This window comes from Radiomyces spectabilis (assembly GCF_025331425.1).
Source record: "Radiomyces spectabilis strain NRRL 2753 chromosome Unknown BYT42scaffold_7, whole genome shotgun sequence".
Classification (NCBI taxonomy): domain Eukaryota; kingdom Fungi; phylum Mucoromycota; class Mucoromycetes; order Mucorales; family Radiomycetaceae; genus Radiomyces; species Radiomyces spectabilis.
In genome coordinates, this window is record NW_026251932.1 from 1,458,906 (window position 1) to 1,471,367 (window position 12,462).

At 44.0% G+C, this 12,462-nt stretch overlaps 4 protein-coding genes across 4 annotated transcripts; all 4 read left to right on the forward strand.

The window, feature by feature from the left end:
• Window positions 1-21: 21 nt before the first annotated feature.
• On the forward strand, window positions 22-4,901 carry BYT42DRAFT_572155 (uncharacterized protein). Its single transcript, XM_051568570.1, has 11 exons — window positions 22-1,143; window positions 1,205-1,258; window positions 1,323-1,438; window positions 1,497-1,635; window positions 1,703-2,595; window positions 2,679-2,741; window positions 2,803-2,972; window positions 3,036-3,180; window positions 3,254-4,150; window positions 4,214-4,320; window positions 4,387-4,901. The coding sequence occupies exons 1-11, from the start codon at window positions 276-278 to the stop codon at window positions 4,565-4,567; spliced, it is 3,633 nt and encodes a 1,210-aa protein (XP_051423231.1). The 5' UTR covers window positions 22-275; the 3' UTR covers window positions 4,568-4,901.
• Window positions 4,902-5,150: 249 nt separating this feature from the next.
• On the forward strand, window positions 5,151-6,812 carry BYT42DRAFT_496659 (S-adenosyl-L-methionine-dependent methyltransferase; the record flags this gene model as incomplete). The annotated part of the gene is made up of 8 exons (XM_051564436.1): window positions 5,151-5,375; window positions 5,453-5,564; window positions 5,744-5,851; window positions 5,934-6,021; window positions 6,074-6,141; window positions 6,208-6,336; window positions 6,600-6,655; window positions 6,726-6,812. The coding sequence occupies 8 exons, from the start codon at window positions 5,151-5,153 to the stop codon at window positions 6,810-6,812; spliced, it is 873 nt and encodes a 290-aa protein (XP_051423232.1).
• An 878-nt stretch (window positions 6,813-7,690) lies between these two features.
• Window positions 7,691-10,798, forward strand: BYT42DRAFT_572164 (trehalase). Its single transcript, XM_051568571.1, has 6 exons — window positions 7,691-8,197; window positions 8,382-8,722; window positions 8,796-8,902; window positions 9,012-9,699; window positions 9,765-10,165; window positions 10,234-10,798. The coding sequence occupies exons 1-6, from the start codon at window positions 8,009-8,011 to the stop codon at window positions 10,344-10,346; spliced, it is 1,839 nt and encodes a 612-aa protein (XP_051423233.1). The 5' UTR covers window positions 7,691-8,008; the 3' UTR covers window positions 10,347-10,798.
• Window positions 10,799-10,890: 92 nt separating this feature from the next.
• On the forward strand, window positions 10,891-11,995 carry BYT42DRAFT_572174 (Fibrillarin-domain-containing protein; the record flags this gene model as incomplete). Its single annotated transcript, XM_051568572.1, has 2 exons — window positions 10,891-11,062; window positions 11,200-11,995. The coding sequence occupies 2 exons, from the start codon at window positions 10,891-10,893 to the stop codon at window positions 11,991-11,993; spliced, it is 966 nt and encodes a 321-aa protein (XP_051423234.1).
• Window positions 11,996-12,462: the final 467 nt, after the last annotated feature.

The window sequence follows — 12,462 nt, forward strand, 5'->3', positions numbered from 1 at the left end:
CTCAGTTGACCGTGAAATCGAATCCAGCCAACGCGAAAAGAGTCACGTGCAACCCCGCGGACAACGAACAGACCAGTGGGAAAGGTTGAACGATTATGGGCAACTGTGTGTGCCAGGTGGGGTCGTTCATTGATTTTCCGGCTTTGCTTGTCATTGCGAGATTCGGTCGAATTACTGCAAGCAAGCGCCTGGATAAAATATCCGCCAACCATATTATACCTTTTTTTCTTCGATATCGTCACTGTTATATGAACTTCCCCAATTCATCCATCTAAATGACAACAAAACCACGAGGACGTACAGGGGGAAGGCGAGGTCGACCTCCCAAGAGACGCATTATTACAACCAGCCACGAACCTGAATCGCCAGAACCACCAAGAGTCAATGCCACCCATCTCAACCTACCCCAGCCTTCTCATGACACGGTGAAGCCACGAGAAGAGCAATCTTACAAGGATTATTTTCCTGATCTGAATATCAAGGAAGCCTTGCTAGTGATCACTATTCCGGACAACAACGACGCGTCTGCCGATGCAGTCGCCCATCGCGAACCTGACCATGAACCATCGGACGTCAATGCATCAGTGCAACTTCAAAACGGAACAGAGTCAACCCCAATAAATCTTGTGCAACAAGACAATACGCGTTCTACGCGTGTCAATCAAGATCGTCCGCTGCCACGAGTAATAGAACGTATAGCCGTGATAACAGACAGGGGTGACGAAAGTGGAGTGAATTCCGAAGCTGAAGGCACCTCGGAGCTTTCTTTTGCCACCACGGAAGAAACCGACGACGAGCAGCGATCGATCGGCTATGACGACTTGAAAAAGAATGAAGCTTTGCAGTCAACGCATCCCATTATCGAACATCAAAAAGAAGGCGATTCCTATCAAGCGCTGTCAACTCGACCGCAACCTCATCCAGCACTCATCGATACGGTTCCGCCGCCTAGTACTCGATCGCGCAATTCCATCGTCAACGATGTCAATGTCAATCTGCTACCCAAACCGTCATTCCACAAATGTGTAGACGAAGACGAAGAACAGACAACGAGCAAACCGGATGATAATGCCGGTGCGACAGAAGAACCGGCGACAACAAAAGGCTTTCTTCGTCCTGAAAATCACTACATTCGATATATTGGTAAGCAACAAAGTGGACAATGCATCAAAAAAGACGGTCAATTTAATGCATGTTGCAAAAGAACCATCAGAGAGCGAGCTATTTGCGACTGTGGAATATGACATGGATGAGCAAGGTAACTTGTTGAGAAATACGTGATTCATGGCACAACTATGTTGAAACGAAGCAATTCTTCACAGATGAGGCATGGTTACAAATGCTGAACGAAGAACGTCGAGAGGAAAATTTGGGAGAAGTGCCGAATGATCTGTTTGAACACATCATTGACCAGCTTGAGAAAGAGTGGTTTGATCTGGTAAATAAGGAGAATGGACAGGGCCTGTAATGATTGTAAGACTGATTCGCTTTCGCAGATAAAAAACCTACCCAAACCGGGAAGTGACGAACCCATGCTCCCTGAAGACTCGGCTTGTGCTATTTGCGATGACGGCGAGTGTGAAAACAGCAACGCCATTGTTTTTTGTGATGGATGTAATATGGCGGTCCACCAAGGTAATGAAAGAGTCTGCCCAAAAAAAAAATAAGGCTTACAGCCGAATCACTAAACCATCATGATCAGACTGTTATGGTATACCCTACATTCCAGAAGGACAGTGGCTGTGTCGAAAGTGCATGGTATCTCCAGAGAATCCTGTCTCTTGTCTTTTCTGTCCGAATGAAGGCGGTGCCTTTAAGCAAACCAATACGAACAAGTGGGGTCACTTACTATGTGCTATCTGGATTCCCGAAGTCGGGTTGAGCAACAGTGTATACATGGAGCCGATCGACAATATTGAAAATATCCCAAAAAGCCGATGGAAACTAACGTGCTACATCTGTCGCAAACGCCAAGGTGCCTGCATCCAATGCGACAACAAGCATTGCTTCGTGGCGTTTCATGCCACATGTGCTCGCTGGGTCCGTCTGTGCATGCGCATGAAATCTCATAGTTCGCATTACGATAGTGTAGTCCTGAAAGCCTATTGTGATAAGCATACCCCACGTGATTACAGAGAACAGGTGGACGTCGAGCGCAACGTTCTTGCGGCACATGCATTCTTTTCGCGTAAAAGAGGTGCCCAATCCATGCCACGTCGACGGTATATCGATGAAGAATTTGATGATCTCAATACCCTCTTTCATCAAGACAATGAAGGAGAATCAGAGGAAGAGGAGTCTGACGATGAAGATCACCGAAGAAAGAAACGTCGCAAGAAGAATCACCGTTCCATAAACACCGTGGACCAGTTGCTTCCCAGTTCCAAAGCCGCCCGTGCCCATCAGCATCAGTATTCTTCCGGGGCTCCTATTGCTCCTGAGTACTTGCTGAATAAACTGGAAAATTTAAAATGTGTGCGGCAAGCCAGTCATCTTCGCAAGAAATCGCAACTCATTACCAGCATTTGTCGCTACTGGTCTCTGAAACGTGAATCACGACGAGGGGCTCCCTTATTGAAGCGATTGCACTTGGAGGTAATCCCACGTTCACCGATGTTCATCTTTTTTTTTTTACCTCACATAGTTTTCTCACCTGTTTTGGTCATCATTTTTTCTAGCCATGGACCGCTTCTTCGACGCAGCACAAACAGAACGAGGTCGAAAAGGCCCAACGAGCTTCTGTAAGAACCAGCAACCATGAGTCTGTAAAACTATGATCACTGACGCTCTTATTACAAATAGACCATGATGGCGTTGCGAGCGGATCTTGAGAAAGTACGCATGTTATCGGAACAGGTGCAGAAGCGCGAAAAGCAAAAATTGGATCAGTTGCGGAAACAGAAAGCATATATGGAAATGATTTTGTTTCCGGTTGAATACATTGCCAAGCCTATCATCGAACAGCTCATGGAGTAAGTTTCCATCACATAGAATAATGGAATACGGAAAAAAAATGTCTAACTTGCGGCTGGTAGATTGGATAAGAACGATCTGTTCAGATATCCCGTGACTCCAGAACTCGCTTCTGACTACCGCGATATCATCGAACATCCCATGTCATTTTCTGATATTTGCGAGCGAATTCTTGCTCATGAATACACGGAATTGAAGGAAATTGAGGTAAAAAGCAAGCCAAAGTCCATGTTTTCAAAGTGATTGAATGTATGCTCATTTTTGTGATTATTTTTGACAGCACGATCTCCAGTTGATCTGGAAGAATAGCATGACATACAACAAGCCCGAAACCCCATACTATCGCTTAGCTCAGCGATTAGAAAAGTATGCCAATGAATGGATGAAAAAGGCATATGAAGATTTCGATGGTTTAATCACTACCAAGGAAGCCGGCATTCTGGCAGTGGATATTAATCCTGAGATTTTCGCCTACAACAATCACTTGATACCAACCGCTGAGCAAGTAGCGGCACAGAAACAGAAGGAAGAAGAGGAGCGACGAAAAGAGGAAGAAGAAGCCAGGCTGGCAGAAGAAAAAGCGAAACAAGAGCAGAGGAAAGCAGAGATTATTGCGCGGGCATCGGAAGCAAGGCGAAGGACGATGGAGCAAAAGAGAATACAAAAGGAAAAGACAAGATTGAAAAAACAACTTGCAGCGTCCATGCGAAAGAAACGACCAGTGGCTGTGAAGAATGAGCAAGTAGAGAAAGAAAATAAGCCTCATAATATTTTACGGAACGGCTCACTACGTAAGCGCATCGACCAACAGAACGCAAGGGACAGACGAAGTAGATCTGCGACGCGTCAGCTGCAAACGCGTTCAGGTTCATCACCCGAAAGTGCAGATCAAGCGAAAAAATTACGATCTCATAACAATGAGTCCAATGAGACAGCGCCTGCAACCACCGTCAAACGGCGTCGAGGTTCTGTGGATGGTTCAACGTCCGTGCCGAAAAAATTGTCCCGTTCATTATCATCAGACAAAAACAACGAACCATTGTCGCAAGAAAATAAACGAAGTCGTACCGTTGCACCTGGCAAAACCACCCATGCGAAACGAGGACGACCCAGAAAATTCAAAGCAAACGACTTTGTCTGGGCCCGCGTAAGAGGATTTCCAGCTCATCCTGCTCGAGTATGTATTTACCGCTTGTGCATGCATTGGATTACCAGAAATGACTTACCGGCATGTTCTTAGGTTATTGATGTGAATGATGACACGGTTCCATCCAACGTCCAACGGAAGAAAAACGACAACAGTCAAGTACTCGTGCAGTTCTTTGAGGTGCCTGCTAGACATCAATGGTATGTTCCCTATTTTATCATTTTATTAAAAGCGGTAAAGCAGTTGACTAAATACGCGGTTCACAGGGGGTGGATGAAGCAATCGGATCTTCACGAGTTTGGTGATTCGGCTGTGGATATCGAAATGCTGACCCAAGCAAAAAGGTCGAAACGCAAAGTACGCATTGAAGAGATCGTCCGAGGGTATCGATATGCATGCAAACTCAAGGGAGAAAACGCCAATGCACAATTGAATCAAGTTTTCTGATCCCTGTCACAAAAAAATACCTATCCATCATCTTCAACATCTAGGAACAATTGGTAAAAAGAAAAAAGCTCCTTTCATGTTTGTATATATCCCATATCCCACGCACATACACACTTCCATCTTCAATCATTTGTCCAAACACATGTTCATCTACAACACACACACACACACGCTTTTCGGTATCGAATCAACATATACACATCCTATGCAAAGATCATAACATCACATTCGGTCTATTTTCTCCCGTGTTTATCCTCATCGCAATAAAACGACCTTTGTCTCTTTACCACAGCTGATTACGGATTCAAAAGGAAATTGATCTACACGACTTGGGCAATCTTGTCTATGTTTTTCCTTTACGAAGTATCCAAAAATGCTTTTAATCTTTGCATATAGCCTTGCTCCCGCATTTTGATCGTGTCGATCGCCCGATTGTGGGTTCCCATTTGTTCTGTTGTCACTGATCCTGGCAATTCGCTCATTGGATGTTTTCAGCTCCGATGGACGCAAATTTTAGTCCAAATTCCTGGAGGCGAAAAAAAAAAGAGACAAAGAGTTGATAAGCACGATCAACAAGGGTTCAATGTTCTCCCCTTCCGTCAAACGCTTCATTTCTCGTACGATCCCGTCGGCCGCTCAAAGACACTATGCTTCAACCTCGGCTTCCACCGGTGGTGCGGCATTTCAAGTGTTTAATCGCGACGTAAAAAGACGACAGAAGGATCGTGCCGCCATGCAAGTAGAGGAAAGTCGTACAGTGGACTATCTAAAGGACGTAGTAGCCGGTCGTGTAGCCGATCGCTTACTCGTAAGTCAACTTGTATTAGCTCGCATGGCGATCTGTGAGCCATCCTATTAGATTTCAAAACTGATCACCTTGATTAGGACATCAAACGCGAATTCGGTGCCGTAGTTGATTTAGGATCGGGTTGTGGACATATTGTCAAACATGTGGATTCAGATATGATGCAGAAACTTATTATGTGTGATATGTCAGGTATTTCGAATAGTAGCCAACATCGTGGGATCCATTTTGTCTGTATTAACCACGTGATGCTGTTCTTGCAGAAAAATCTCTATTGCGTGATGTAGATGTGCCATATGAAGGTAGTGTTGCAACGGACGAGCGTACGAGAAAGGATGATATTAACAGATATGATTCGATGGGTTTGATAGTGGAAGTGGAACGAAAGGTGGTTGATGAAGAACATTTACCATTTGAGGAAGACTCGATTGAAGCAGTAGTGAGCAGTCTGTCACTGAACTGGGTCAACGATCTGCCCGGTAAGTCTTTTTTTCATACAAGTTGGTGGAACCAAAGAGGGAAAGAAGATAATAGCATGCTCATGGTTGATTAATTTCTCAGGTGCTTTGATTCAAATTCGAAGGGCCTTGAAACCGGATGGTGTATTTATTGGCGCTATGTTTGGTGGCGATACATTGTTTGAGCTGAGGTAAGAGGTTCTAAACCATGTTGTCCAATGCAATTTCTAATGACGGTTGCAGAACTTCGCTGCAATTGGCTGAAGTAGAAAGAGAAAGCGGTATTTCTCCTCGTGTATCTCCCATGACTGGTAGGCAGCCCAAAGAAAGAAAAGGGGAAAAAAGGGTTCCTCAAGATCTGAAACACTTTTGGTTAGATTCAAGTGATGTATCGCGTCTTTTGTCGCGAGCAGGTTTTACTTTGACAACTGTGGATGTGGACGAAATTCAAGTCAATTACCCTTCAGCCTTTGAGCTCATGCAAGACTTGCGATCAATGGGCGAAAGTAATGCCGTGCTGTCAAGGTAAAAAAAAAAAAAAAAAAAAAAAAAAAAAAAAAAAAAAAAAAAAAGCTTTTCAATAGGACGGTTGGATGGGGATTTTGCTTTGCTTGGAATAATAATTCACCCTGTCCATCCCTTTTTTTTTCCCAGACGACCCTTTTTAAAACGTGACACATTGCTTGCGGCAGCTTCTATTTACAAAGGTATTTTTGTAAATGTTTTCCCGATATGGAGACGATTAACTTTTATGGTCTTGCTCATGTAGAACTTCACGGAAATCCCGATGGAACGATTCCAGCTACATTTCAAGTCATCTACATGGTATGTGTCGCTTAGTTTATCAAAGAGAGAAAGGGTCACTCGCGATACTGAATGAAACTGTGTTTATTAGATCGGTTGGAAACCATCCGCTACAACACCACTACCGAAAAAACGTGGTTCAGCAAATGTATCAATGAAAGATGTCTTGGAAAACTAGATGAGAAATAAAAGAAGAAAAAAAGCTCCGTGCATGAACAGTTGATGTCATACAACGTGATCAAGGATTCTGAGATGTTATGGAGAAAAAGACATCAAAATGGATGAAAATTCCCCATTTCAAGAAAGTTGCACTGCCAAGAATTAATTCGGTAAGCAGGATTTCATCATGAACCTTTTTTTCTTTTCATTTTTCTGCCAGAGTTCATTCATGTAACGTATCATCATTGCTTTTTCTGTTTCGTCTGTTTTTCCTGCCATTTCCCATTGTATTCGCGCTGCACGATTGAGTACAACAAACAAACTACGGCATTCCGTGGAACGACCATCGCGCTGGATGTGGGTTCTGTTTGTTGCCGCAATAACATGAAGAAATACTGATATGTGTAATTGTATCTGCTGATCGGTTTAACAGATCAATGTTTTTTTTTCTGCCCAATCTTCATCCATCAGGGCGCCAGTCTGGGATACAGAACTACCGCGCTGGATTTTTCAGAGACTGAGGATGTGTCATTTGTGTCCTTTTTAATTAGCGTTGCCGAAGCTGTTGAAACAAAAACCAGAGCCGGGAAAAACGATCAAAATGGACGGTGGCATACTAGAATGCAGGTGGATCATGTGGCCTGGGAGTGATTAGTGCATGTGGCTGAGATGAAACGGACTTGCCAACCAAAAAAATATGGCTTGTTTGATTCAATGATTCTCTCGATCGGTGCAGAGGGGGGGTGCGATGGACGAGCAATGTTATGTTTGTTTGTCTGACAGAACTAACTCGTTTCTCCACTTACTGATTATGGGACGACCTCGGTCTCGGTTGAGCGTCATTTTATTTTTTCTTTATTTATTTCCGTTCTATTCAGATCTGTAGAGTTCTTTTATTTTTTATTTTTTATTTTTATTTTATTTTTTAATCTTTCAAACAAGTTTTATAAAAGTTATATTGGTTTGACCCTTTGATTTTTCCTTTCTCGAGCCCTTGGACCTCTGCACTGGATTGTCTTCTTTCTTTTCACTGTCGTCCGCTTAAGATTTGAAGCCACATTCCGTTGTAACAAAAGCAATTTTTCTCCTTTTTCTGTCCTATCTTGCCTTTTTTCTTATCGAGGACACCCTCAAGCGAACGAAAAACCCAATTTTACATTCAATTCCCACCAAGTCAGATCAAAAAACAGTGAATTCCTTCTGTTTGCTTTCAGGATGCTCTTTAACGTGTTGGTGCTTACTGCAAGCGTGGCATGTACACTTGTATCGGCCGGTGATCACCGTTTACTCAATGACTCGAGTACACCCAAAACATGCAACAGTCCCATCTATTGCGACGGCCCGCTACTGAAAACGGTCCAAATGGCGCGTCTTTTTGAAGATTCTAAAACCTTTGTAGATATGGTAAGGCACTCTCTCCTGGGGAGGAAAGAATTTTTGGATCTTTCCCCCACTAGTCCTAGTTGCAATTCCTAGGAACAGTGGGAAAAAAAAAAAAAAAAAAAAAAAAAAAAAAAAAAAAAAAAACTGGTCAAAACGCACCGCCACCAGCAGAACGCTAACCGACAATTTTTACTTTTAAACCTAGCCAACCTCCAAGCCGGTAGACCAGGTCCTGGCAGCCTTTGAGGCGATCGGCGGTGAAAACGCCGATAAGGAATCCATCGGTCGATTCGTGCATGATAACTTTCAGCGAGCCGGTGCCGAATTGGTGCAAGTGCAATCTTCGGTACAACAACCTTTAGCATGGTTGGACAAGGTCGACGATTTAAAGTACCGCGGATGGATCGAACGGTTGCACGGAGCGTGGGCTAATCTGACCTTTGAGTTCGATACATCGGAATTGTGTGACGGATGTGCTTCCAGCACCCTCCCCGTTAAACGACCGTTTGTGGTTCCAGGCGGACGCTTCCGTGAATTTTACTATTGGTAAGGGAGACAGAGAAAAAAGAAATTCCATCTTGACCCCCACCCTAAAAAACCAGCCACCCGGTTTTCACAGGGATAGCTTTTTTGTCATCAAGGGACTCCTATTAAGCGATCTAGACCATTTGGCCAAGAATATGATTGAGAATTTCCTCGATTTCGTTGACATAGTGGGATTTATGCGTAAGTTTTTCATTAATTCTTTTCAGCTCCGTTTGCGATCATGAGCAAGTCGAGTCCAAAATCAGGTAAAAAGAAAAAAAAAACTCACTTACGAAACATCTTTCGGTAGCCAATGGAGCGCGCATCTACTACCTGAACCGATCCCAGCCACCCTTTTTGACGGAAATGGTCAAAATATACTATGAAAAGACCAAAGACAAGGACTTTATGCGACGTGCATTGCCGATTCTCGATAAAGAGTACAATTTCTGGATGAAAAACACAACCGTGACGATTCGCGATCAGAAAACCGGCAAAAACTATCAACTAAACCGATACAATGTAGAGAACCATTTCCCACGCCCTGAATCCTACTTTGAGGATTACCAAACCGCACACAACGGCACCAACTTGACTGAAACCCAAATCATTGATCTCTTCTCTAATCTGGCAACGGGCGCTGAAACCGGGTGGGATTACTCGTCACGTTGGACTCGTATAAAAGAACTGCCCCATGATCATGAAAGGCATTCTTACGACGTTTTGCGATCATTGGATACGCGAAATATTGTACCTATTGAATTGAACGCCTTGTTATGGAGTATGGAGAACACGTTAGCGGAATGGCATCTCGAATTCAACTCTGCTCATGGCCGTGCCACCAAGAAGAGTAAATGGTACGCTCGTCAAGCAAGCAAACGTCTGGATGCCATCGATAAGCTTCACTGGAATCAAGAGAATTACACGTTTTATGACTATAATCTGACAAGTCATCGCCAAAGTATAGAATTCACACCCGCAAGCATGTATCCTTTCTGGTAAGCTGGCCCGTGAAACTACAAAAAAAAAGGGCCTAGGTTGATTTTGGATGATTCCTTCATAGGTTGGGAGCCATACCAGAACGCGTGAAAGCACCATCGACACTACGTCATGTGTTCGATGTCATTCGTGATGCACTTGAACAATATCCGGGTATTCTCACCACATCCTTCTTTGACTCTAGCATGCAATGGGATTGGCCAAACGGTTGGCCACCACTTCAATATATCACCTTGCAGGCCATGATCGCTGTGAATGACCTACTGGCGCCGGAAGACACAAAGCTTTTGGATTTGGCTCACACCTTGGCAGAACGCAATGCTGCCACCGCTTTTTGTTCTTGGTACAAGACCGGTGGTACTATTCCTGGGATCTTAGCCAAAGCGCCCAATACGACGGACAATGGCCACATGTTCGAGAAATTTGATGTTCGTTTCCTCGGCGGCGCAGGATCTGGAGGAGAATGTAATGTATTCTAACCTACGCTCTTTTTTTCATTACATTATCAACTCACACTTTACAAAATTCTGTAGATACGGTTCAAGTAGGTTTTGGTTGGACCAACGGTATTACTTTGTGGATCTTTGATACGTTCCGGAATCTGACAGCACCTGACTGCAACTCGGCATATTCCTATAATGTGTAATTTTTAGATTTACATCAATCATTCAAAACTGTTTTAACTTAAAAGGAAAAAATCCTTGTATTGTACAACAAAGCATCTTTATAACACTTCATTCATGACAATCATCTGTTTTTACTTTTTTTTCCGTACTTGTTCGCTCTGCTTCCTTTTTATCCTATCATTTCTCATCTTAGTAGATTATTAATCAAACGATCTCCAAAGTACTCCAGGAAGAAAGTGAGCAATGCTTTTTTATATCAATATTGTATGATGGTAGATTTATAAGGTGGCATGCGGGGAAGTGGTTTGGAAATGCACTTGATGGTTTTTTTTTTTTTGCACTGTCCCTGATGGTTTTGCAACCCGCCAATCCCGGTTGCCATTTGTGGATGTGACTGTTTTATAGCTGCCAATGAGGCCCGACTCGCGAAAAAAAAAAATTGTTCAAAGCAGAAATTTTTCAGTCGAAAACTGATCCTTCGTCTGCAATCTCGAATCTTTTTTGATTGTCAACGATCCGCTTCATTTCCCAAGTTTCCCCACTTTATAATCGAGATCTGACATAATGGCATTTGAAGGACGTGGTCGTGGTGGTGGCCGTGGTGCTCCCCGTGGTGGCCGTGGTGGTTTCGGCGGCGGTCGTGGCGGTGGCGGCCGTGGCGGTTTCGGTGGTGGCGGTCGTGGAGGCTTTGGTGGTGGCCGTGGTGGCGCCCGTGGTGGCTTCGGCGGCGGTCGTGGTATGTATTCTCTCGATTAAGAACATTATGGTTACCAATGTGCTCCAAGTCAAGGCAACCGTCATGGCTTCGGACATTGTGTAGCTATAGTAACAATGACAGGCCCACAACTGATACTAATTCCATTATTGGTTTAGGTGCTCCTCGTGGTGGTGCTCGTGGCGGCCGTGGTGCTCCCCGTGGTGGTCGCGGTGGAGGAGGCCGTGGTGGTGCTCGTGGTGGTGCCAAGGTTATTGTCGAACCTCATCGTCATGAAGGTATCTTTGTCGCTCGTGGCAAGGAAGATTTGTTGGTGACCAAGAACTTGGTGCCCGGTGAATCTGTATATGGTGAAAAGCGTATCTCCATCGATGGTCCCGAAGGTACCAAGATCGAATACCGTGTGTGGAATCCTTTCCGATCCAAGTTGGCCGCTGCTGTCTTGGGTGGTGTCGATCATATTCACATTGCTCCTGGCAAGAAGGTGCTTTATCTCGGTGCTGCCTCAGGTACTTCCGTTTCTCACGTGGCTGATGTCGTCGGCCCCGAAGGTGCTGTCTATGCCGTCGAATTCTCTCATCGTTCCGGCCGTGATTTGATCAACATGGCCAAGAAGCGTACCAACGTTGTTCCCATCATTGAAGACGCTCGTCATCCTCACAAGTACCGCATGTTGGTTCCCATGGTCGATGTCATCTTTGCGGATGTTGCTCAGCCCGATCAAGCTCGTATTATTACCTTGAACGCTCACCACTTTTTGAAGAACAATGGTCACATTGTGATCTCCATCAAGGCATCGTGTATCGATTCTACCGTCGATGCTGCCACCGTATTTGCTCGTGAAGTCAAGAAGCTCCAAGAAGAAAAGGTCAAGCCCCAAGAACAGTTGACCTTGGAACCTTATGAAAGAGATCACGCCGTCGTTGTTGGCCGATATGTCAGAAACAAGTAAAAACGCAGGAAGGCGATTAAAGTAACATTGGCACTATAGCATCAATCTCCTCATTTTTCTCTTCATATTTTTCAGTATCGTTATTTTCTCCAGTTTGCTTTTGTTTTTTTCCCTTCTCATGCTTAGAATTTTTCTGTAAATAAATGATCAAAACAAGAAGCTCGAAGCAAAACGCTTGAAACTGAGTCTATTGGTAAAACAAAGTTACAGAAGCATATGACAAAATGATGAAAAACACTATTGGAAAAGAAAATAAAAATGACATGTGAAGAAAAGGGTCTCTGCCACATCGCTTACCAACCAATCATTATGCAGCTTGTCTGCAGAATCAAAAATTGTTGTGTCGCTGTTTTCATTGTTGGCTTTTTTTTTGGGTAGATCTTCTTACCTTGCGGCTCGATGGAAGTGAATAAAGACGAGGCCTTGCGTTGTCTCTCAGTTGCAGAACGTCATTACGGCAACGGCAATT

Excerpts from the sequence above, each read along its gene's own strand:
- BYT42DRAFT_572164 (XM_051568571.1), top strand. The coding sequence starts at position 8,009 with ATGCTCTTTAACGTGTTGGTGCTTACTGCAAGCGTGGCATGTACACTT. Across the intron at positions 8,198-8,381 it reads CTAAAACCTTTGTAGATATG|CCAACCTCCAAGCCGGTAGA; the intron begins GTAAGGCACTCT and ends TTTTAAACCTAG. Across the intron at positions 9,700-9,764 it reads GCAAGCATGTATCCTTTCTG|GTTGGGAGCCATACCAGAAC; the intron begins GTAAGCTGGCCC and ends ATTCCTTCATAG.
- BYT42DRAFT_572155 (XM_051568570.1), top strand. The coding sequence starts at position 276 with ATGACAACAAAACCACGAGGACGTACAGGGGGAAGGCGAGGTCGACCT. Across the intron at positions 2,973-3,035 it reads ATCATCGAACAGCTCATGGA|ATTGGATAAGAACGATCTGT; the intron begins GTAAGTTTCCAT and ends TGCGGCTGGTAG. Across the intron at positions 3,181-3,253 it reads CGGAATTGAAGGAAATTGAG|CACGATCTCCAGTTGATCTG; the intron begins GTAAAAAGCAAG and ends TATTTTTGACAG.